Here is a 26017-nt window from a genome sequence, read left to right as displayed (position 1 = left end):
CAGGCTGGGGGAGGACAGGGCTCATGGGGCAGCTGCCAGGAGAACTGAGATGTAAAAGAGATTATGGCAGGGGAATTAAGACAAAATTTCCTCTGAGCTGTATGGACAGATCATGGCCAGGCAGTCAGGAACAGGAGCAGGGTCACTGCTATGGGTAAATGAAGAACTCAAGGAGAGAGGGTTTTACAGACCATGGAATGGTTTGGGTTGGAAGAGACCTTAAAGCCCATCTGATTCCAACCCCCTGCCATAGGCAGGGACACCATCCACCAGACCAGGCTGCTCAGAGCCCCAGTTTCAGTTCCACCAGAACAGGATCCAGTCAAACCATGTGCCCCATTCCTTCAGACATTCCCTGTGCAGGGCTCAGTGTTTGTGCTGGCTTTGCCTCCCTTCCCCAGCCAAGCAACAGGAGTCCAAAATACATTTGGGAGCACCAGGGGATGCAGAGGCTCTGTTGGATCCCTCAGGAACTGCTGTGTTACAGCACCACAAGGATGTCAGCTGTGTGCAGCCCTCACACACCAGGCCTGTGCCCCAGCCACACTTCTCCAGGTTATACTCACCCATTTGCTCCACAATTTCAGGTGGGAAAACTCGTGAAGCAAAAGCTCTTCGGAAAATATCTGAGAATTCTTTATCCAGGCCTCCAATGCCCATTTTCTCAAAATTCCAGTCGGGGTTGATGATTGACTGCCGGTTCTCCTTGGTCTTTGATTTACCTGCAAAGCCAAGGAATGGTTTCAAACACAGCCCAGCAGAACTGCACCACACACAGGTCCAGACACAGAACAGCTCTGCAGGTCAGACCCCATCCCACAAACTCTGTGCTCAATTTCAAATACTGGCCAGGAGGATAGACTTTTGACAAGGACACAAGGACAGGACACCAGAAACTCAGCTTGATAAAGGATTCCCAGCCTTCCAACTGCTCAGGCCAGGGTTTCTCCAGCCAGGTGTTGTTCCTATGTATTGAAGAATCCACAGAAGATTTCTCTGCCACAAATTGACCCAGGTGCCCCTGGACCCACGTAACCTCAGCACCCAGCTTGTGGCTGCTGCCAGAACCAGCATCCACCCTTTTCCAGGCCACCTGGGATGACAAAGCTTTGTCCTGCATCCTCCTCAGTCCTGCCTTTCCCAGTCCCCACCTGCTCTTCCTTGTGCAGCAGCAGCAGCCCCACTCTTGTTCCTCTCTGTCTTCTCTCTTCCTCCCACACCCTCTGAGGGGCAGATGGACCTGCAGGTGCTGCAGTTTGGTTGTACCTTCAATACAGGCACAGAATGATGGATGTTCTGCTTTGTTCATACCCCTCTATAACAGTATAGGATCATTGTTAGCAGCCAGGTTTAACAGTTCCTAACAACAGGGCCCACACTGAGCGAGATGGGTGCAGCATTCCCTGGATCCTGCCTGGGATTTGGGCCCACCACAGCCACCAGTTTTACTGAGGTCAGGAGAGCTCCCCCTCCCACACATCATTTACAGCTCTTTGTATTGAATCTCCTCTGCCATTTCCTGCCTCAGTCACTGAGCTCAGTCAGAGCCAGCCCGGGCACCTCATCGCTCCAGCTTCTCCCCAGCTTATTCAATAATTACAATGATTAGCAAAGGCCCAGCAGAGATTCCCACTGAACTCCACTGACATGAGCTATTTCCTCCTTCCCTTTCATCACTCACTGACTCATGCAAGGACCTTCTCTCCCACAGATCTGTTTTGATGCTTTCTTAAGAAACTTTGACAAAGAACTTTGCTGGAGGAGCTTTGACAATCAGCTCATGCCAGCCCTGCTGCCAGTGCTTTCTGATTCCTGTAATGAACTCCAGGAGGATCATGAGGCAGGACTGCCCTTAGACAAGGCAGGCTGGCCCTTCCCACTGCATCACCCCTATAAAGGTATCCTCTCATTTAATGCTTTATTACAGTTTCTGTTGATTCTCTCTGTACAGACCTCAGGTTCACAGACCTGCACCTCTCCAGACCTTCTCCAGAATCCCTTGGAAAGGAACAGCACATTCACCACCACTCTTAGTCTCCAGATACTGGAGCAATTTGCAGCAAAGTTACACAAAACAATTCCTCTACAACTCAGAAGAACAAAGGCAGTCCTGGCAAACCACTACAGTTCATTATTGTTCCATAACCTCTTCCAGAGGCACTGCAGGTGCAGCCAGATCCCCGAGCACAGGTTTGCAGCCCTTTAACCACCTCCTTTCATTGTTGCTGTTGAGCCACAGGCATCACAGAGCTCCTCACTCCCTCTGCAGAGGAGCTCAGGAGTACTCAGAGCGTTCAGGAAGCACAAAACAAGCACAAATGCTCCTAGAAGGATGCTGATAAATCCATGTAGTCTCACCTTAGGTTTATTCAAAGGAGCCTATAAACAACCCCTGGCACTTTTATCAGCCAGATCAACCTTCCATACGGCTTCGAGCATCCTCAGCTACCAGGGAAACAGAGATCTGACAACCCAGAGAAAAAGCAAAGACACTGCCAATTATCCTTAACTACTGCAGAAATAGGATGTTTCCTTAGACTTACACAGTGCTCCAAGGGTTGGCCCTTAATGGTTTTCCCAGTGGGGCCATTCCCACCCTAGAACACCACAGAATCACAGAGATCAGAGTCACAGGTGGCTTTGGGTTGGAAGGGACTTTAAATCCCATCCAGTCCCACCCCTGCCATGGGCAGGGACACCTTCCACTGTCCCAGGCTGCTCCAAGCCCTGTCCAACCTGGCTTGGACACTTCTAGGGGCAGCCACAGCTGCTCTGGGCACCCTGTGCCAGGGCCTGCCCCCCCTCACAGGGAACAATTCCTGCCCAATACCCAATCCTAGCAAACAAGTCTGCATTTTGCTGCTCTGTTCCACAAGCTCTTCTAAGAGGTATTTCAAGTTCAGCCAGATAATGAATGATCACCAAGAGTCCAGGAAGTAGAGCAAACAGCAGCTCTATGTGAGCTCAACCAGACTCTTTAATCCTGGTCTAAACACATCTGGAATCAATATTTCAATTCCAAGGGCAGCAAAACAAACAAACAGGAACGTGCCTCCGGGTAACATGCCAGGGACAGCCCAGCAGCACTGGGGACACAGAGCACCTACAGCCCTGCAGGGAGCACCAAGCCACAATTCCCCTGTGTTTATTATCCCAGTGCTGCACTCCAGCTTTTAGGTCAGACCCCTCAGCCAGGGCTGTTCCTGCTCCCACAGAGCTTGGCCTACACTCCCCCCTTCTGGCTGCACCTCAGCACAGTAAAATTCTTGCAGATTGGCTTGAAACCTCTTCCATTGGTTTCATAACACAATTTTATGCTAAACAGAACAAACAGAATTGGCTTTTAAATAAAAATTACTATTCTTCCCTATTGAAATAATGCAGGCCCTTTAGTGAAGGCACAGCTCTGTGACACTCACTTCACTTTCATCTCCTCTGTCACAATTTAATTATTCAGAACTTTTCAATTCCCCAGAGACCAACAAAGCACATTAAGCAGCTCTGCCTCAGATCAATGAGGAGATTAAATGAAGTACCAATTTGACAGAAGTAAATCGAGGCACAAGAAGCTCTTTTGTCTTGTCTGCAGACAATGAAACACAATCCTGGGGAAGGGTCCCTATTCCCAATCCAGCAGCTCTCCCACAGGACCAATCCTCACAGCCACACGTGCAAGGAGGGAGATCCCAGGTTATTATTTGGCTCTGAATATGAACCAGGTACAATCCCCTTGCTTACTGTGACTCAGTGAACAGGGTTATTTCACACTGCCCCCAGCTGTCCTGGCAGCAGAGTGAAAACTGAACATAATCCACAGTCACAGGTGGGAACTCACTGCCCTGCCCCTGCAAGTTCTATTTGGTGCTACAACAGCTGTAGTCTCATTAGGATGTTTAATTACAGCCATCTACAGCCCAGCCTATCCAGCTGTGTTGGGGTTTCAGCACAGGCTGAGTGCTCAGATCAAAACTCTGATGAGGTGCAAGGTGTGGTTACACAACAGCCTCACATCTTCCACTGTCTGGAGCAGCCGTGGCAGGGAAACAGCTACAGGACACGAAGTCCCAGCACCAAATGTGGCCCTTCAGGGCAGCATCAAACCTCAGCCTCTGCCACAAGCTCCTGCAGTGCTGGATGAGCTGAATTCTCCTTTCCTAAGTGGCTGCTACCCAGATGGTTTATTCCTGTAACAAGTACTCACAGCACTGAGCACTTGCAGCCAAGCAGAGCTATGCTTTAAAGCCTAATGCAAAAATAAACCTCCCTGAGCCCCCTCCCAGCAGCCTGCCCCTGCCACTCCTCATCTGTGCAACAGCAGCAGCAAAGGGAGGAGTGTCCTTAGCTCAGAGACTCTGGGAGGAAGGAACAAAACAGGGAAGATAAACAAGAAAAAAATCAAAATAAAAGTGTCTGTTTGGCCTTGAATCACAGCCAGAGCCACACCACCAGCAAGGGAGGGATCTTCAGCTGGAGCTTGGAAAGAGTACACACCTCGTACCACTGGTAAGCATTATTGCTCTGTCTGGGTGCAGGAACTCACCAATCAGATTGAGAGAGGAGTTCTCAGCCTTCTCAAAGGCAACTTGACTGTTTCCAAGAACCAAACCAACCTCAATCTGCAAAGGGATGGGAAAGAAATAATTACATTAATTATTATTAGACTCAGCTTCAGATTGCTCCTTTGGTATCTCCAAGCACATCTCAGAAGGCAGCAAAAAGCAGCAAAAGCTCCACTTCAAAAGTCACTGGGAAGAATGAAAAATACCAACCCCTCCTCTAAAACAAACACCACTGAATGGAGAAACTCACCAGGTGCAACAACCTGACTTTTAAAATCTACTGCTTTAGTTCAACCCCAACTATTTTACTTCAGCAAGATCTAGCAAGTAAAGGAGAAAATAAAATCATGTCTTTTCTACAGAAGGAAAAATTAAAATTGGACATATCTGGAAGACAAAAAACTCAAGAGAGGCTGTTCCCATGAATTAGTACCTAAAGATCAAAAGGCTATTCCTTGTCTCCTCCCCAGCTCTGTAGTTTAGTGGAGACTGCAAATGATGCTCTTTGTCTCCTCTGACACAGCCAGACGAGCCAGAGGAGTGACATCTCCAAAGGCAGGTCACCTGAACTGCTCCTGGTAGCCTGACCTGGTCAGGACTGGCAGCTCTGCAGCCCCCAAGGAATGGACAGGAGGTCCTGGGAACCCACCTTCTGCTTTTTGCTTGTTCCAGACTCCCCTTTGAGAATGCTGGGGTCCATGGCTTCCATGTCCTTCACCAACAGCCCAAAAAGCTTGTCATTAAAGCTGAACACCAGCTGTGGAAAGGGAAAACAAATCTCATTAAAAAAAAGTTAAAAAGGATTCTGACAAGACTATTAAGATCTGAAGGGAAAGAAGCCTGAAGACAAAGTTAATCACCCAGCAACTCCCCTGGAGTTTTTTCCCTGTAAAGCTCTGCAGTGCTGACCATGTGCTTTCCCTGCCCCAATACAAGAATAACAGACTTGAAGTTGCAGAACATGAAGTCACCTGGAGAAACTCAAAGGAAAATTCTCCTTCCAAGAAAATCATCTACTCCCCCCCTTCTCCCCAGCTCAATGTTCTGTATCATCTGATGACATTTTCCTCTCACTTCAATAATTGGTGCTAGTCATGGAGAACAATTTAGCTCAAAACTTTCACATCTTTTGCATTTCAGCTTGACAAGGACATTTCTGGAATAGTGCTAATGAGAGACAGAATGAAAGTAACGAGAAGCAGGGTCCATCCCACAGAAAACCAGGCTGGGTCTGCACAATTCCTTTCCTTGAGTTTGTATTTCCAACTGGCTTAAGATTCAGAGCCTGCAAGGTGTAAATGCTGTGAGAGACCAACCTTGACCTGTTTTGAGAGCAAGGCAAAGCAGAGGCTGTCACACAGGGCTTTGCAGAGGCTGAAGCCCATCTGCTGCAGACCTCTGCAGGCTTAGTTACAGGGACATCAGCTTTCCAAGGCCCCCAAGGAAAATGTTTCATCCCTGTTTCACTGCTTAACTTCATAGAGCAGCAATAAATCATGGAATTCCAGAATTGTTGAGGCTGGAAAGGACCCTAAAGCCCATCCAGCTCCACACCTGCCGTGGGCAGGGACTCCTTCCACCACATCAGGCGGCTCCAAGCCCTGGCCAACCCGGTCTTGGACACTTCCAGAACAATAAAATACACTGCACTTGGGAGGTGCCAATGAATTAAACCTGGTGTTTGTCTTGATCTTTTAGAGAAGGAGACAAAAGTGACTTGCCAAAAGATTCCAGGAGTTGCCATGCTCACATCCAACCAGGCCACAACAGAGACCCAAGCTCTCCCAAGCCCTGGGATTCTCCTCACAGATTTAGGATAGGGCAGATTCTAAACCCCTCTGCCCATGCTCTCAGTGAAAGACACAATGGTTTTTATTTTTCCTCAAGATTTCCTTCACACAAGGAACAATTCCTGCCCCTCACCCAGGCTTTGCAGAGCTCTTGGCACCCTCAGATGATCCCTGACAAGGCTGTACGTGGTGTTTTAGCCCAAAGTGGCCTCCAAGGCCCAGAGCAGAGCCCACCTGCTGGCCCACAGAGAAGGCCTGGCTGTTGAACTGTTGGATGAACTCTGCAGCCATCTTGTCTGTGTCATAGGGGTTGGAGTCAATGTTCTTCTTCTGCAGGAAGTCGATCTCGATGGTCATGGTGCCAATGCACTGCTTGGTCTTGTCGAAATTGTACAAGGAAACTGTGAAAAAAAACAACAAACAGCACAGTTAAGGACAGCAAGGTCCCCCCAGTGGATTAAACACATTTGCCAATACACATCCTTCCCTTGAGAACTTCACTTGGTAAAACTGAATATATTATTTCTGATAGAGACCCTTATTTCTCTTAATCCATGTTCCACTACAAGGCAAAAAATACAGTAAAATTTTCACTGAAAATCCCTGCATTGCTCTAAAAATTCTTAATAAACCTTTAAAACAGCTCAAACACCACATAGACTTTGGGAGATGAGGACAATGAAAGCAAATCCAGACATGCTATGGTCCCACATGGCTCTGTCTCCACCCAAGGGTTTGGACACATCTCCAGGAAGCCCTAAAGCAGCTTTAAGGGCAGTCTTGCCCAAGGGCAGTGACAAGAGGCCATCACTGGTTTTCTGTGGCAACAGGTTGCTGAGCTTTTCTCCAGATGAGGCAGCAGAAAGTGAACTCCTGCATGTTCAAATGCAATCCGTCAGCCCAAAACAAAGCACATTGTCCTGCGCTGCAGTGTAGGATGTACACAAAGTATTTATTCTATCACCATCTTCATGAGCTGTTGAAACCAGGTGGGCTAGTGTTTTCCCAAGCCCCCTGCCTTTTCTGCTAATGGCCCATTAACGCCTTTGGGGTGTTTTTTTTCTGCTAATGACTTCTGAGGTGTCTCCTGCTAATGGCCCATGAGTCACAGGTAACTCCCTCCAGGGGTTATCTCTGTTAATGGGCCATCAAGGACACATTTCACACTTCTCATGCTATCGTGAGGTGCTCTGCCCAGGGGGAGGAGCCAAGCATTCTCACCTGGATATAAGCTGGGATTTGGGACAGTGCAGTGAGCACTTACCCACTGGATTCCCAGAGGACCAGAGCTCCCAGACCTCTCTACAGGATCACTGCTTCAGGAAGAGCACTTCACCTGGACTGCTTCCACCATCCTGCTCAGGTTGTATTCTGACCCTGTCAGTGATTCTTTGTGTTATTGCATTTATTTTATTTTATTTTTACCTTTTTACCTTTCTTCTCATTAAATTATATCTCTGACTTGGAGCCTCTCACTCGTTTTGTTTTCAAACCACAACACACATCAACAACTGTCCTTCATCCCTGACACTGAGCAAACAGCCTCTACCCCAGAGGTGCCCTTGGGCCCATCCTGACATTTCCAGGATGTACTTCGTGATGCAGAATCACCTGAAGAGAAAGCCAAGGGGCAGGGAAGGCACTGCACAGTCACTGCCAACCTGATCCCACAGGTACAGCATGAGGGAAACAAGAGGCCACTCAGGGTGGAAAGAGGGAAAGAGAGTGGAAAGGAGAGAGTGGCACAATCTCCAACTCCAGGGACACTTCTCAGCATGGGTGACCCAAGGGCAGGACCAGCAATCCAGAACCCAGGCTGCAGCAGAAGCCAGGGATTCCCCAGAAGACTGAAGAACATTAAAGGTTTCCTTTGAATCTGGAGAACGAAGTCTCCTCTGCTACAGCAGTCATGGCTAAGGATGAAGTAGGAGAAGGGGGACGTGGGAAAGATGCTTCACTCCATCTGATTCCCTGGACTGATTCCCTGTCCAGCCCTTGGCAGGAGAATGGTTCCAGAACAAACTGCAGGTGCTGAGGTGAGATGGCAAAACAAGCCTCCAGTATGGGCTGCTCTGGGACTTGTTCATGTGAAGGGAACAAGGAGAGCCTGACCCTGGCTGAAGGTGCTGCCAGCAGACACAGCACACACACCAAACATCCCTGCTGGGATGGGCACCTCAGGAGGAGCTGCCAAAGACAGATCTTCCAGGAAACAGGGATAAAGATGAAAACCCTATACTATTTCCTGATCTACTGCACTCAGCTCTTTCAAAAGGGATATGGCAGCAGGGTAATCCCTTTGGTCCTGCAGGCAAACACCAGGAACTCCTCCCACCTCAGAGGTCACCTCTGAGCAGTTTCTTTTTCTGGCTGGACCTCATAGCTTTGTCAAATAAAAGCTTCTGGAATATCAGTCCCTGGATTTGGTCACATCACAGGCCTGAGGTGTCAGCTGCACACGAGCAGCTCCTACATCCAGGACTGAGTGCTGGGGGTGCACTGAGGGGAACCCCCAGGATGGGGCTGCAGCCCACTCAGCAGAGCCTGGAATGTCCCAGAGAGAGGCTGGGAAAGCAGAAGGCACCTCCAGGCTCTGGGAATGCAGCAGGAACCTCCCTGGGGTGGGAAGGCACCTGAGACAGCCCATCCTGGCTCCAGCTGGGCATCTCTGCTGGGAACACAGAAGCTGGTGCAGCTGGAGTGCAGGGAAGGAAGGACAGACACATCCACTCAGGGCACTCTGCCTTCCCACCAGGAAAACCTCCACTCTATCATCAGGGGCTCAGCAGGACTCCCATCACTGCTCCACAGAGCTGTGAGCTGCGTTTACACTGACATTTAAAACACTTTCCACATTATCAGGGGACCAGGACAAAGCACAAGCCCTGGGAAATCACTGGGTTTGTGAACACTTCTCCCTACCTGCAGAATGCCTTTACAAATCCCCTCCACCCAGCACGGAGTCAGATGACATTTAGTCACTCTGCACAGAATCACTGCATTATTTTTGTTAACACAGGCTCCCACGTAGCTGGAAGGTTTACAGCAAAGCTCAGGACAAGGACAGTCAAAAACTGCTCTAAGAGCTGATCACACAGAGTATCTGTGCTTCTTTCCCCAAAAGAAAAGAAGTACTGAAAAGCACTGATCTGTGAGTTGGCACACGATCAGCAGCCAAACAAGGGTGAGAAACTAATTAATTTATCAGTCTTCCCCTGTTATAGGTCCTTCTTCAGTTAAAACAAGACCAGCTGGCAAAAAAAAAAAAATCACATATTAACAGAATCATCAAGGTTGGAAAAGGCCTCCAAGATCGGCAAGTCCAACCATCAACCCAGCACCAACATCACGGTCACCACTAAATCATGTCCTCAAGTGCCACATCCACCATTTCTTCAAACATTTCCAGGGATGGTGACTCCACCACTGTCCTGGGCAGCCTGTTCAAGCCTTTATAATCCATTCTGTGAATAAATTTTCCCTAATATCCAACCTACATCTCCTCTGGCACAACTTGAGGCTGTTTCCTTTCATCCTGTCCCTTTTTCCCTGGGAGAAGAGACCAAGCTCCTTTCAGGTCATTGTATGGAGCAGAAAGGTCTCTCCCAGCCTCCTTTTCCAGGTTAAAATCCTGGCTTTCAAGCAAGGTCTGTGAGACACCCAGAGAGGCAGAGACACCCACTCCAGCCTACAAACACATCAGAGCTCACATCCAAATGCTGATCTGTGCTTGTGGAACTGCTGAGATCACAGGAGCTGGGAAAACAAACAGCCAGGAGGGAGCTTCCCCAGGAGCACCGTACAGACACAGCCACATCACTCCTCAGGGTCAGCCCTCCTCATCCTGACACAGGATGCAGCCATCAGTCTGCCCACAGTCCCAAAGGAAGGAATTCCCTGGACTTCTCCCTCTCCACGAGCACAGAGGTGATTCCTGATGGTCCAAAGAACAAATGTGATCCATCACTGGATCTGCTGTAGCAAAGAACATGGAGACCCTCCTGTAAGAAGCTGCTGCCAGGAGTCTGGTCAGCATTTCAGCAGCTACAGACAGGTTCAACAGCTGCACCTGTACCTGATAGTGATCCAAGGCAGAGGGAATAGTGACATATTGCACAGAGCTCACTGGTCTCCTCCAAACATTTACCAAGGCTTGGAAGGCTCAAGGAAGATTTGAAATAGGAACAGAAATTCATCTCGGCCCTTCACCTTGCTGCAGAATATTCTGGTCAGTTACTGATGCAAACATCAGTGCTGCTCCCAAAGCTCAGCACTGCAGGACACACTGCTGCTCCTGGCACTAAAACATCCCCATCCATTCCAATGCTGGTGCCAAGGAATTCCCCAAGGACAAGAGCTGTCCTCTGTTAGTGGGAGCATAATCCAGAGACTCAGCACAGGCTATCCAGGACATGTTCAATGTTCATATCTGCATGTGGACACTGATGTCCCACACAGAGCCTGAGGGACTGAGGCTGAGATATCAGCAGGTGTCTGGAGAAACTGCCAAAACCATCCCCCCAGGTGTGGAAAACATTAAATGCAGAACAGCTGCAGGGAGGAGAGAGCTCCTTCACTAATAAGGGCCTCACATCACCTGCAGAAGGACTGGAGCTCTGAGAGTTCCCAGTTCAGTTTCCCTTCAGGATGGAAATATGAATTCAGCTTTACAAACACGTCCCAATGACTCTGCTGACTGACTCACCATCGATCTCCTGTCCAATGGAAAGGCCGGCCCATTTTCTCTGTAAAACAAGATAAAAATGTCAGAACACCTGCCCTGCAGAGCCCCTGTCTCTCAGAACAAACCCCTGCCCTCTCAAAGGCAGCCTCCTCACCCAGAGGAGCAGAATCCCCAGCAGCAGAAAAAAAGGGCAGAATAGAATATACCAAAGACCCCCAAATTAGCAGGAAACAAGTCAAAAACACTGAATAATCTCTCCAAATAATTCTATCTTTTGACCTCAGAAGGTTGTTCTGTCCAACCTCCTTCAGGTTACTGGTCTCCCCAGCATCCTGGAGGCAGAAGCTGGTGTGCTGGACAGGGCTTTTTGTCCTTCTGCTCATTTCCTACCAAAGCCCAGGTTCTGAGCACTCCACAGGTGCCATAATGGCTGATACACACTCCATGAGCATTTTTAAAGTCTGTTCTAATGTGCTCCAAGGTACAATATTACCTGAACCAAGAGAAGCAGTAAGAATGAAACTGTTCAAATCCTTTAGGTCCCTTGGAAATTCCTTTAGAAAAATCTGTGCTGCACAGAATTGCAGAAGTGGGAACTGGTTCACAAATTACGTGACACAAAAATATCTATAACCTTTACAATTCCAGCAGTTCTGGCTTGATGACTGCAAAAATGGGGTTTTCCCAGTGGCTGCTGCTGTGTTACAGATTGTCTGCAGTGTGTTCACAGCCCCTCAGATATCAAATAGAGGCACCAGTCACAGAACACATGTAGGTGTCATTACAAACAGCTCCGGGGAGATCACATCTGAAAAGTTGTAGTTTATGGTCATTTGTATTTGTCATTTTGTCTGGAAGAAAGAACACAATGACTTTGCTTACAAAGTGAACATTTCCCCCTTTATACCCTCTCCAATACTCACAGGATATCCTGATCTGGAAGGGACCCCCAAGGATCCTCCAGTGCAGCCCCTGGCCCTGCAAAGACCCCCCAACAATCCCACCCTGTGCATCCCTGGCAGTGCTGTCCACACACTCCTGTGGCAGGCTTGGGGCTGGGACCATTTCCTGGGGAGCCTGGGCAGTGCCCAGCACCCTCTGGGGGAAGATTTGTCATGAACTTCTCTGTGGCAAGAGACACAGCTCAATCCCCACTCTCACTTGGCTGGTTCCTGCTAAAGGTTTGTCATCACTGTGCAGCAGTTCATGTTTTAGGCTTTCAGGATACAAAATTTGTCACAGCTCTCAGTGTTAAGAGTCAAGATTACCACAGAATAAAGGGGATCAAGAACTCCATGTGAATAGTGAATGTACAACAAACAGATGCTGTGGAGGCCTCAGAGCACAGACATCCCTGAACAGCAACAGCAAACACACAGCTGGTGTGAGACTGACTCAACTATCCAAGGCTCTGGGAAACACTGGGAATTAAAACCCAGGGTCAGGAATGTCCCAATGCTCAGAGGGCTGAAGGAGCTCTGCTATGGGACAGGCTGAAGGAATGGAGGTTACTCAACCTGGAGGAGGCTCCAGGAGGATCTCACTGGGGACTTTAAATACTTAAAGTGGGCTTAAATCTTTTTTAGGGGACAGATGTTTTAGTAGGGACTGTAGCAAAATCAAAAGGGGAAGTGGCTTTAAACTAAAAGAGTCATTTCATACAGTGAATATGGTAAAACCTTGGCTCAGGCTCCCCAGAGAGGTTCCAGAGAACATTCAAGGTTGTATTGGACAAGGACTGTAAATGAACTGGTCTAGTGGGAAATGTCCCTCTCCAGGCAGCCTTTAAAGGCCCCTTCCAACCCAAACAGCTCTATAACCCTATAAACCAAGCTGCACCACTCCCTGCACAGCCTCTTCTCCAAGGGGAGCACCAGGCCTCATCCTTTGGCAGATGGGCTCTCCTGGCCCCACAACAACTACTGCAACACACAAAAATCAACCCTAGACCTGAGTGCACTGACTTTAACAACACAAACATCTCCTGCTGGGCACTGCTGGGCATCACAAACCACAGCCAGACACTGGTGAAGGTAACATCCCTAACCCACTCATCTGGACAGACCCAGTTCCAGCAGCACATCAAAAGGCAAAATGTCATCTGCAGCCTTGTGCAAGATGTGTTGAGGAAAGAAAATCTGTGTTTGCAGCACAGAGACTGGGCTTTGGAGCAGTCAGTGGCAGGGAGATATAAAAGCACACAGAGACAAGGATTGCTGCAGGTTCATGGGATGAGACTCAGGGTGAGCAGTAAAAAGCTACAAGCTTCATTTTTCAATTTAGAAGTTAATTATATTTATTATTTATTCTAACCATCATTTAACATCTGATGATGACTTAATTAAGAAAGAGGAGACAAAGGAGTTTGGGGTTTTTTTATGCATTTCATTGCACTTTTCATCTAAAAATACTAACAATGACTGAATGTAGTCGATAAAACTTCCGGCAGGTCTTAAAAATGAAAAACACAGCAAAGAAACCCTTTAAAGTCAAGGAAAAATAGAGAACAATAAAGATTCACAGGGAAGGGCACCTACTGCTTAGGCTTTTCTTTTTCAAATAGTTTATTTCCACTGGATTTTTAAAAGGTTAAATTACACCTTTTCCAGTATCTTTATCTCACCATGCACTGAAAACGTACCTAAGCAATATAAGCACTGTCACCTCAGTTGCAGTGAAAGTCTCCTTGAACTTTTGTTGGCAGAAATCAAATTTGCAGCATACATTTATTCCAGTTAGAGAACTTAAACCCCAAAAGAGATTTTGCTTATTCTGTAGCAGAGTAGGAAGTCCAACCATCCCATACCTGGGGCAAGCTGAAGGCGATGCTGCCAGGGACGACTGAGGGGTGAGTTCTCAGCGTGAAGATGTATTTGTGATTGGGAGAGGTCTTCACCACAACGTGTCTGGAAAAGAGATCAGTATTTTACTTTGATGTGTACCAGGAGGGTTTTGCATTGCTCACAGCACTGTGAGAGCTCAAAAGGAACACCCAGCTTATCTCTGGGGCTACACAGGAAAACCAAAAGCATTGGAGCCACAGCCCGACGCAGACACACAGCAGGATGACAGAGCCCACCACCCTCACTGGTACAGTGTGATCCCAAAGCCCAACTGCAAGACTCTGCACCAAAAATTAATATCTACATCCCCCCAGTAGCCCTTTCACTTCAGGATTGCACTGTACAAATGAGAGAGAACCAAACCAAGACCACAGACGGCTAAAAATCAACTCTGGTTTCACATCTCAAGCATTAACATCAATATTTCCTTCCCACAGAACCACTATCCTCAGCTGTGATGCCAACAAGAGGTAGATGCAAACCCCAAACAGGGATCTGAGTGTACTGTTTACAAGTCTGATAGTAGAAAAACATGGGAGGAATTTCTGTACAAAAAGTAAAATCACACAGGCCCTGGGGCTGTTCCTCCTGGCGCAAGTGAGCAACTGATCTTGAACTCAGCATCTGTGTGGCTGGAAAAAGCAGCAGTGTTGGAAAGTGGCCCTGTGGGAAAGGCCCTGGGGGTGCTGATCAACAGCAGTTGAACAGGAGCTGGTGTGTGCCCAGGTGGGCAAAAAGGCCAAGGGCACCTGGCCTGTGTCAGCAATAGTGGGGCCAGCAGGCCCAGGGCAGGGAGTGTCCCCTGTGCCAGGCACTGCTGAGGCCACACCTCCAGCAATCAGGTCAGGTCTGGCTCCTCACTGAAAGGAAGACATTGGGGGGCTGGAATGTGTCCAGGGAAGGAAAAGGAGATGGAAAAGGGTCTGGAGCAACAGGAGTGGCTGAGGGAGCTGGGGGGCTCAGCCTGGACCTTCTCACTCTCCACAAGTCCCTGACAGGAGGGGGCAGCCAGGATGATGGTGGGGGGGGGGGGGAGGGCAGGGGTTGGACTCTGCTCCCAGGGAACAAGGGACAGGATGAGAGGAAATGGTCTCAAGATGTGCCAGGGGAGGTTTGGATTGAACATCAGGAAGAACATCATGGAAGGGGTTGCCCAGGGAGGTTTGGAGTCCCCATCCCTGGAGGTGTCCAAGGAAGGCCTGGACATGGCACTCAGCACTCTGGGCTGGGGACAAGGCAGGCATTGGGCACAGATCAGACTCAGTGGGCTGGGAGGGCTTTTCCTCAATGATTCTGTGATTCCATCACAGAACAGTTACAAAACCAGAGTAATACAAGCAGTCAGGAGCAGACACAGCAGCAGCCATGGCATGTGTCTGTCTGTCACACTCACAATTGAAGCTGTCAGCAACAAAGATACTCAAAAGCTGCTTCCAGCTCTCCTCAGACTACGCCTGATAGCTCTTATCATGTGACAGACAGACAGCCTGCTGGCATGAGGAAGCAAAACCAAAGCAGGCTGGGATTTGTGTGCTCTGGCAGCAGGCTGATGGTGGAATCATGGTTCACCTCACTTTCCTCTCACAGCTGCTGGCACTGTAAACACCCTTGGGGCACACAAGGCACCAGCTCCATGGGATTTTACCCCTCACCAACCAGACAGTCAGGAAGGGCAGGATGAGCTGTGCTGGCAGCCAAGGCCTGCACTCCTGGCCCTCCTCCCTCTGTGCAGTCCATGTTTTCCATATGCTCCCTATGCTTTCCTTTGCACATGCCCAGCCAATCCAGCACCATCCAAGTGAGGATCTGCCCTGGCTCCATCCTGTGTGCAGAACAGCTCCAGTCACACGACAGGAAGGAACATATGGCCCTTGGAGATAAGAGGAAATGCAGCCCAAAACAGGAGCCATGGTAGCCCAAACCAGGAGCCCTGGCAGCCCAAACCAGGAGCCCTGGCAGCCCAAACCAGGAGCCATGGCAGCCCAAACCAGGCCAGCTGTCACCTGTAAACCCCTCCCAGGCACTGCTGGCACTTGGTGGCCTGGCAGGGTCAGAAGCATTTTCAACACGCTGAAGTGACAACAGAACTCCCAGCTCAGGCAGACTTTGAGCTGGGTCCTCACTGGTTCTGACCCAAGATCACTCATCATCTGCCAGGACACCCTTCCTTGCCTCCTCCTCCTGCCCCAGGCATAAATCCAGGAATCCAATGTAGATGAAGTTCCATACAAATGTTACATGGGAGAACAAGGCATTTATTGGTGCTGCACTGCAGCCAGAGATTTATGAAAACTGGAAGACAGCAGATGTCACTCCTGCCCTCCTTCAAGCAGGAGGATCCAAGGAATTACAGGCTAGTCAGCCTCACCTTACTCCCTAGGGAAGTGACGGAGCAACTAATCCAGGAAGCCAAATATATTAAAGCACAAGAAAGTGCCTGGGAGTCACTCTGAACATGGATTTAGGAGCGGGCAGTGTGGATTTACAAGGGAAAATCCATCCTGACCAGCACGACAGCCTTGTCCAATGAAATGGTGAGCTCTGGGGCTGAAGGGAGAGCTGGATTTATCTCAATGTCACCAAACTTTCCACACTGCCTGGCACAACCACCCTCAGACACTGCTGCAGTACAGACTGGGCAGGGAGGGGGGCTGGAGGCTGAACTGCATTTGGGGCTGCAGCCAACAGCATCAAATCCCACTGCAGGTCACTGAGATCTGCAAATCCCAGTGCAGGAGGTCACTGGAATGTGCAAATCCCACTGCAGGAGTTCACCCCAGAAGTTCACATGGGACCAAAACTATTTAACCCCTTCATTCCTGAGCAGCTGAAGAGACAGAGCTCCTCAGCCAGCCCACAGGGGACACACCTGGGTGTGCTGCTGCTCAGAGCCCAGTCAAGCTCAACAGATCCCAGTCAAGCTCAATAGGGGAAAATGCAAAGTCCTCCACCCAGGGGGAAAAAATCCCATGCATCAGTGCAGGCTGAGGCCCAACTGGGGGCCAAGAAGCCCTGGGAACCCATGTGGACAATGAGCTCAACAGGAGCCAGCAACACATCCCTGCAGCAAATGTGGGTAAGATCCCTTTGGAGTGCATTAGCCAGGAACAGGCTGCACTGGCACAAGGTGCCCAGAGAAGCTGTGGCTACCTCATCCCTGAAAGTGTCCAAGGTGAGGCTGGACAGGGCTTGGGGACACCTGGGATAGTGGAAAGTGTCCCTGTCCAAGGCAGGGGCTGGAACTGGACGGTCTTCAAGGTCCCCTTGTGGCCCAAACCATGGGGTTATTCCATGATTAGGGAGAGCACCACCAGCAGGGGCAGGCAGTGATCCTCCCTGGAAGGAACGGTGCTCCACAGACACCTCACTTCCAGCTGAGCACTGGGTAAAGCACAGAACTGCCCAGGAGGCCAGGACTGAAAGCAGGAGGTTTCCAGCGCAGTATCACCCTGAGTAATCTAAATTAGTATCGACACACAACCAACTGGAAAGGAAGCTGTGACACTGCAGAGTATGAGAGAAACACGCTCAAAGGCAACAAACAAGTTCCAGCTACAATTCTGAAATACGTCACCACAAAATGCACCTGAGGACAACTAACACCTGACTGGAAGCAGCTCATGACACAGGAAAAGAACCCAAATTAAAGCTTTTTAAAGCCTCAAATGGTTCCTGAGCACTGCATGCAACAGTGACTTCAACACATAGAGAATCAGCATCTCTGCAGGAAGAAACAAACTCCATCACTGCTGAGCTTCACTTCAAAAACCCAAAATGCAAGAAAATGACAATACCTGGTAAAAATACTGGGGAGAAGTACCCACAAAGATTTGATACTAATTACTATGCTGGAACATTCCATTCACCATAAACATCTCCAGAAAAGCAGAAAGACAGCCAATGCCAGGAAGAAAAAGAAAAAGAAAAAAAAGAAAAAAAAAAAAAAAAAAAAAAAAAAAAAAAAAAATCAGCTTTCTGAAAGGAAATACTAGGAAAGGTCAAATCCTGACAGGTTCTGTGAGAAAAATCTGCATAAGGCACAGGAACGACCATGTTTCTTCTAAAAGACAGCAGGAGCAGGCAGCTTCCAACAAGCTGTAAGTATTACAACAGCAGAAACATGAAATGCATTTTCCTACACTAATGTTCACCAGGAAGGAGCTCAGAGAGCTCATGGAGACACATGGGGGAAATCTCAACCTCACTAAGAGCTTCTGCTTATACATGAGCAAAAGGAACAACAAATCACCAGGGCCAGACTGCTCCCAGAGCTCTCCCAGGCGGAATTGCTGCTCTATTCCGTGTGTAAATCCTCGCCTGGAACTGTCAGATCCAACCCCTGTGATGCCAGCTCTTAGGAAGGGCTCCAGGAAACTGGGCCCAGGAAACTGCTGGTAAGTTTGCTGGCCAGGCTGAGAAAACCCAGAGAAACTCCACCAGACATGAAATAACCTGTGAGTACATCAGTTTTTCTGCTGCTGAAGCACGAGCAGAGCTCCTGTGAGGGAGGGGATGAGTCAGGTATCCATGTGGAGGTGCCAGCAGGGATCTCATCCCATGCAGTGCATGTTTGGAAACCCACAGCAATCATTCAGCAAGGACTCCTCAGAAAACTAAACTGGCCTAGGAGGGATAAACTTCCCACGTAAAAGGGAACAACCAGTTCTTAACATGAACAAAAACATGCCACTGAGCCAGCCTGCCCTGCCTTCTGTCCCCTCACAGCCTGCCTGTGCTCAGAACTGGTTTCTCTCTCCAAACAGCACCAGGAGTCCTCAAGATAGAAGCAGGGCACAAGAACTGAGGGTGGTACCACTCCCCAAAGCATTCCACACCACACATTGGGATCATACAGTACATGGCCTCGTGTGAACTCCTGCAGCACTGACTCATCTCTGCCCAGCTCACGGGGTGCAGAGAGTGAAGAGTGATAAGATGATCAGCAGCACCCTGGGGTTAAACCATCTCCTTGATCCAAGGGCAAACTCCAGTTCTGCACCCCCAGCAGCAAACAGAGCAGAGCCCACTGTGGAGGTATCACCAGAAGCCCCCCCCGGGCAGGCAGCTGTGGTGAGGTGTCAAGATCATGGCACGTCTTCATTGAAGACTAAAGAAGCTGGGTAGTTGTAAAAGTCCTTTATTGCATGGCTAAATCAGCCTCATGAAGGCAGAGTTATTACAGCTTGTGCCATTATGCAGAACACCTTTCAGCATGAAGTCCCCAGTCCCATGCAGAAGTGGTAGCACCTTAGCAGCAGAAACAGCATCTGTAATCTGTGTTCCATGAGCTCAAGCATTCTCAAAGCAGTGCATTTTTATTTTATTTTCATCCAATCAGGTACAAACACCATCTCACTACAGTCTTGTTGGACCTATCCTAACCTAAGATTTATGTGTGAAAGTAGTCATAATTTCTTACACAAATTCTATGTTCATACCCTATCTGTTCTATCTAGGAATACTAGTAAGGCTAAATTATGTTTTCATTATGTCTAGAACTTAGTTAACTTCATAAAAGGTGATGGCACTGAACTTTAAACTAAGCTTTAGGGCTTTTTTTTTTTTACTAACTAATACAGTTTTTTATTTGCTTAAGGCACTTGAAAGATTCTCTACTTATTTAAAAGTAAACTTACATTTCTACCTCATGTCTGTGTGGATTTATGTATTTTAGTTTCTCCGAAGGTTTTAATTCAGCTCTAACATTTCTGAACACCCCTGGGCCTGTGTGGATGGGATTTCTACCCCGACAGTGATAGAGTCAGGGAGCTGCAGGCAGGGCTGGCTCCAGGGATCTGCAATGCAGCACCAGCTCCATGCCCAGCAGTGCCCAACACCGGGAGCTGCCCGTGCTCCATCTGACTCTGCAGCATCTGCTCCCCACCAGACATGGGCTGCCGGTGTGTGAGCACCAACTGCCAGGAATAACCAGCTCCCAGGGGAACGGGAACAGCCAGGATCCAGCCTGCTGAGCCAGCACATCCCAGGGCACTGCCTCCTGCAGCCTGCCACAAATGCCAGCAGAGAGGGCTCTGGAAGCCAAAGGAGCACAGTCTGCTGCAGGTCTGGCAGCTGGGTCTCTCCAGGACATCCATACTGCAGGAAATTAAAGTTTTTATAATGCATGAGGTACAATGCTCAGTTCAGGTATTTTTGTAACTCAATTACTTTGGAAAAAAAATCAACCTGGAGAAAACCTACTTTGAGAAGACCAGGGCGCTTTTCTGCCCAAGCAGGCACTTTTGCCTGCTTGTGACTCTAAAAAGTTCCGCTTGTTTAAGGGCTGGTTTTGTTTGGTTTTGGCATTTTATACTCCAGCTGGCCTCATGAAATCACAGTTCAGTCCATTGCCCCAGAGCCAGGACAGGTCCCAGGGCAGCAGAGCTGACTGCACAGACAGGCAAACATCCCAAAACACATCCCTGAATTCCTGCACCGTTGTGCTCTCCACCCTTAGCAGAATTCACCTGGGGAAGGTATTTTATATAAGCCCTGGGCATATCACTCAGTATCTCCTTTAACATTTTCCACATTTTTCAAACCCAAGCCCTTCTGCACTTTCAGCTGAAATTAATGACTTCTGTCTACAACCTACATACTAAAATCTGTCAGAGCTTCCCTAAAGCTGCAGCAAAGCAAAGAATCTGAGTATGTGAATTGGCTTCTTGTAATACAAACCCTTCTGTTTGGCTGAGCTGAAAAATTCACGTGTTTTCCACCTAACAGATGTAAACCCCAGAGTCAGGTTCCATCAGACACCCCAGAATTGCAATTAAAGAATCCAACCTGTGCCCACACTCTGGCTGCTTATCCCTTTTGTTCTTGTGTATGAAAACCCTGAGAACAACAGAGAGTTTCTCCTGGCTTTGCTCAGCACTCCCATATGATGTGAAAGTGAGAAGATGCCCCATGTAACACAATAAAATGATGAAAACGTTTTTGAAATAGTTCAAATATTCTCACTATGTAACAAGAACAACAGCAAAATCAAAAATCACAAAAATTACAAAAAGTACTTTGTTAAAATAATTATTCTGTTAGTTAAGCAGATGCAGTTCCCAAGAAAGAAATCCTTCAGAGCATTTCATTCATTCATTCAGCAATGCATTCATTCAGTGCACTCAGAGCAGAGTCAGCCTTCTACCAGCATTTCCCATTTCCAGAAAGAGCCACATTGAAAGTTCTGATCTCTACAGACACAGAAGTTTTGTTAACCAAACTGCTGTGTTCACCTTTCCAAACCTGAAATGTCATTCCCTCCCAGTCCAAATTTTGAAAAAAAAATACCTTTTGGTTAAAAGCTGAAAGAGCAACAGCACACACTTACTGCCCAGACTGGAAGTCCTTCTCGTTCACCACAGCACAGTTGGTCAGGGACAGCTCATCAGTGGGACATCTCGCTGCTTGCATAGGCTGCAAGAGAGGGGTGGAAAAATGTCAAATAAAATTCTATTCTTCCTTTACCAAGCCAAACCTCAAGACTTCTGCAAAACCACAAACCACAAAATAGGTCTCCTGAGTCCTGGCACACTCTGAGAGCCCACTGGTATCAACAAGCTCCACTTCTAGGTTCCTCCAAACATTTCCACATGTCAGAGGTACTTGTATCCCAAAGCTTTGCATTTTACTGTTGCCATTACGTACTTTGTATTTTCTACCCTACCTACATAAAAACTTTAAAATTACCTGGGGGAAAGCCTGCAAGGCAAACACTGTTAACTTGCAAGTGAACCCTGCTACTCGTGAAGCTTCCCCAAACACTGCCACAAGGGAAGCAGCATTCCCTGGAAGGTGTTCCTTGCCCAGTGACAGGACACGGATATTCTGAAAGCTGTGAAGGGAAAGCAGCCTGGAGCCAGAGCAGTTCCCCTACAAGCCTGTCTCATAGTGCTGGGCTGGGTCACAGAGCCCATGTGGGGAGAAAGGAGGGATAAAGGTGTGACCTTCCCTCTTCCCTCTTCTCTGGAATTTCAGCATATCCATTCTGCATAAGCCCCTTCACCAAGTGCAGTACAGGGCAGCACTGAGAGTCCACAGGGAGGTTTAACCTCAGCCAGCTGCCACCCAACCCCACAATCCCTTTGTACCACTTCTCAAAAGAAACATCACATGAGTATTTTCCACTCTATAGGAAACATCCCAAATCTGTAACACACATAAGAAAATTAGGTAAAATAGTTAATTCCAGCCTATCACGATGAAAAAAAAAAAATACTGGAACAAATTTTGTGGGGGAGTCCTCCCCCTCTTTATATCCTCTAATGTCAGAGGACCAATCCTTTTTCAGGAGTATCTGTTCATTTTTGTCCTTTCCACTGTTACTCATCAATCAGCAATTAAAAACCAAAGTAGCAGCACTCCCAGCCCAAGCTGCCCATCCCCATCATGGGGCAGGATGGAGCACAAAGGGAGCACAGCAGCGGGACCTCAGCCCCCTCCTACACCCTCACCCCACCTGCTCCCACAGAATTATACCACAAAACAACAGCTGAACAATGAAAATTGGGATCAAAATGCCTTCAGAAGTGGAGAAAGGGAGGATCATTAGCTATGGACTGAAGAAATTTTATTTGGGGAAAAGGTAAACTTGCTCCCCAAGGTGTCATTTTGAGAATCAAAGCACAGCTACCTCTGCCAGATACAAATTTGCAGGCAGCGCAACAGAAACTATTTGACAGCATCAATCCATTGCTAAAAGTAATTCAAGAGGGATTTTCTCTTAAAATACCCTCAAATCCCAGCAGCAAGCACAGGAAACCCACTGATCCCAACACACACATCTGAATCATTTCCCAGGAGTTACTGCCCTGCTCAACCTTCCTTCCCCAGTCCCTCTGGGACAAGAATCAGAGAAATTCCCCTCCCAGTGTAGCCTGCAGCCAGCCAGCCCTAAAGTTCAGATCAACTTCTATGGCACAACATGATTTGTCTCAAGTACTCGCTATTTAGAAAAGGACCAACTCATTACTTCAACTAAATAATGCTCAATTGGCTTTGACATATGTGACAACCAAAAAAGATTCCATTTTCAGGCCTGAAGCAGATTTATCTACCTGAATGCTAGATTCCATTTTCAGGCTTGAAGCAGATTTATCTACCTAAATGCTGAGTGTAATAAAAGACTCAAACGTTCTTGTAATAAAATACACGACATCAGTGGATTTATGAGCTACTCAACACGTCTGCTGAGGCCCCTTGGCTTGGGGCACTCCACAGCAAACATTCACCATTTTATCACTTCACCCATTGGCAGGGCACAGTGTTGTGAAGGACATGCCCTGATAAAACGCATTACAGGGGATATTTCTGGAGAAAAGTGGACACGGAGCTCCTGGATTAAATCTTTTTACAGCACTAGTCCTCAACTGCATTTTTAATCCTCGGTGACAAACTGCTTCCTACACACAGCGAGCGCCCAGCCAAGCTGCCACTCCCGTCTGCACTGGGAACACAGGGCTGCAGGAAATGCAGGAATAGCAGGGGATGCATCCCAAATCCAGCAACAGCTGCAAGCTCTGCAGCAGAGGAAGGTGATGGCAGAACAGCCTCGAGTGTCTGACACATGAAATAACGTGGCTGCAGCAGCAGCCGTGCCAACCATCCCAGAGCCCTCATCCTCCTCCTGGGGTGTCTGGCAGGAGCTCATTTCTCCCTGGCAATGACCAAACAGCCCAGGCAGCAGGCCAACCCTCTGCTCCCAGCCCTCCACTACACACCCTCCTCAAGCTCCAAGATTTTGCAGATCTTCAAAACATTATATTCTGAGGTTTTAATATCACATAGCTGCAAGACAGGGGTGTCACTCCCAGGCATGGAGTTCCACAAGGGTGCAAGGGACAACTTGAGGAAATCTGGTCATGGAAGAGGTGAGGATTAAACTGGAAATCACCCAGGCAGGAAGGAGGAACACGCTGCTGTGGGGAGCTGCAGGGGCTTCCTCTTACCTGCCCTCCCTGCAGTGCTCACATCCCAGAGCTGCTGCTCCCAGGGATGGATCCTTGTCTCTGTCAGGCTGTCACAGCCAGGACATAGGCACAGGCTGCTCCTGAGGAAGCTTTCCTGGCATAAATGCAGCAGTCCAGGGCTGAAACACATGGCTGGCATATGCCAGTGGTGCTGCTGTCAGGAACACTTTAAGCTCTCACATTTTGGGTTCCAGCTTCCCAGGACAGCAGCACAAGGACTCCCAGAACCTGCCCCTCTCCCATCCCACACCCACTGCCAGCACTAACACACCACGTCAGGGTACAGGGGCACAAAAATCCTTGTGAGTATTCCTAGGAATCATCCAAAGTAGATTTACACAAACTAACCTTAAGCAAACTGGCAAATTACTGCTGGCAAGCAGGCAAGGCAGCTGTTGCAAAGCAGAGAGCAAGTTCCTGCAGGTGACAGCAGATGCCACCTGTTGCAGTCACCCCCTGGCAGTGCCAGGCTGGAGGTGACCCACACACCTCACAGGCTGCTGTTACACCCATGTCCACAACATAGATAAATTTGGCTTAAAGAAGGCAAATTGGGGTTAAATTAGGCAAAAAAATCTTCCTTGCCTCCAGGTGTTGTTCTGGTTTATGCAAAGAGGAGACTCCAAGGACAGCCCAGTCCTAAGGAGGTGACTGCACACTGCTGAAGCATTCCCAGCTACAGCATCCATCATCCACCATCAGCCAGGCAGCACCTGCTATTAAACCCAGGCCTGTGCAGAGGCCTGTTCCAGCACTCCTCCTGTCTGCCCAGAGGAAAACAAGACTGATAAATCTCACTCTGAGAGACAAACGTGAAGGACTCCACCTCTGGGTTTGTGATAAAGCAGTAATGTTGCCTCAAAACCCAGGGGCCTCAATGATGCTGGCATAGTTTATTTTTACAAAGAAAAGCTGCCCTGAAGAACAAACAGCTACACAGCAGAAATAATCACCATAACATCTGATCTTTCAGAGATTGTTTTCCAAAGTTGCAAGGACTCGTTTTCATCCACAAAAAATAAGAAACTCACATGTCCACAAAATCACAGAATAGTTGGGTTTGGAAGGGCCCTCTGGAGATCATCCAGTCCAAAGCCATGAAAGTGGTGCTGGTATTTGGATATTTTCACACATACATAAACTACGCCTTTTGTGTTCTGTCAATTCACCTCTTGTGAATCATTAAGGCTGATGGTAGAGGAAGCTGAGATAAAACATGTTACTCCCCACAACGATAAGGTGGTGGCTGAAGTGCACTGCTGACAGCTGGTACTGAGAAGAGAGGAAACATTAAGTGCTAAGGCAGAGATGCTCCACATCCAAGACATCTGAACTCATCTCATTTCCTAATGCTGAGCAAGAGATTATGAAACAGCCTCTAAAGCCAAGGCAGCTTTGCTTCTGTGCCCTGTTCTCACATGGTTTGTACAAGACAAATATTGTTCAAGTATTGTATGTTTTAAATTCTCCTTTATGTAAAACAGACAGATACATGTCCCATGTATATGCAGGTGCACAGAAATGGAATTTCTGGCACACAGGTGTTGGCAGAGGAGTGTTAGGAAATGTGACAACTTTGGGAACCAGACATTTCCATAACATCAACAGAGCCCACTGCCAGCTGCATTGAGATGGGGATCCCTGCCCCAAAAAGTACCCGAGCTTTCCTGTCACAGCTGCTGGGCACCAAAGTCTCTCTGAGCCCAGAGCCTCACCACCCAAAGAGGGCAGAGAACCACCTGTGCAGGGGCAATTCCTGGGCAGCAGTTCAGTCCACACACCCTAGAGGCTGAGCAGAGGTGTCCCTATGGGCTGGGTGGAACCACTGCTGACTCCATATCAAACACTCACCAACATGACTCTGCCAATAAAGTGAAGTTTGAATGCTGACAGGAAGAATTATGACGTTGAAGGAACTCTGAAGATAAACAGGGAAATGACACGATGAATCACAGATCCTACACAATATCCAGGAGTGTGTTCCTGACAGGAAACACACACACAAAGCTCTGCCTTTATCTCTAGATGCAAGGGACACCAGGATCCAAGGTGGACATTACACCTCTGGCTGCACACAGGGGACAGCCAGCAGCTCCAACAGGAAGAAGGGCTGCAGAGCTGCCTCAGCACCAAGCAAGCTCCCAGCACAGGGAAGCCCAAAGGCTGTGCCTGCTCT

The 26017-nt window shown here is 48.3% G+C and overlaps 1 protein-coding gene across 2 annotated transcripts in view; it reads right to left on the bottom strand.

Moving 5' to 3' along the window:
* NSF (N-ethylmaleimide sensitive factor, vesicle fusing ATPase) overlaps window positions 1–26017 on the bottom strand; it is a 74254-nt gene that overhangs the window by 40836 nt on the left and 7401 nt on the right. For both annotated transcript variants that reach the window (XM_083877726.1, XM_083877725.1), the window contains exons 2-8: window positions 21204–21289; window positions 13840–13939; window positions 11055–11094; window positions 6584–6750; window positions 5209–5316; window positions 4541–4616; window positions 567–722 (exon numbers count right to left, since the gene is read on the bottom strand). In XM_083877726.1, coding sequence (XP_083733852.1) covers window positions 567–722; window positions 4541–4616; window positions 5209–5316; window positions 6584–6750; window positions 11055–11094; window positions 13840–13939; window positions 21204–21289 — 733 coding nt within the window. The remainder of the gene's footprint in view (window positions 1–566; window positions 723–4540; window positions 4617–5208; window positions 5317–6583; window positions 6751–11054; window positions 11095–13839; window positions 13940–21203; window positions 21290–26017) is intronic.

The sequence above is a fragment of the Zosterops lateralis genome (assembly GCF_965231275.1).
Source record: "Zosterops lateralis genome assembly, chromosome: 24".
In the NCBI taxonomy this organism is placed as follows: Eukaryota; Metazoa; Chordata; class Aves; order Passeriformes; family Zosteropidae; genus Zosterops; species Zosterops lateralis.
This window is presented reverse-complemented; position numbering and strand designations above follow the sequence as displayed.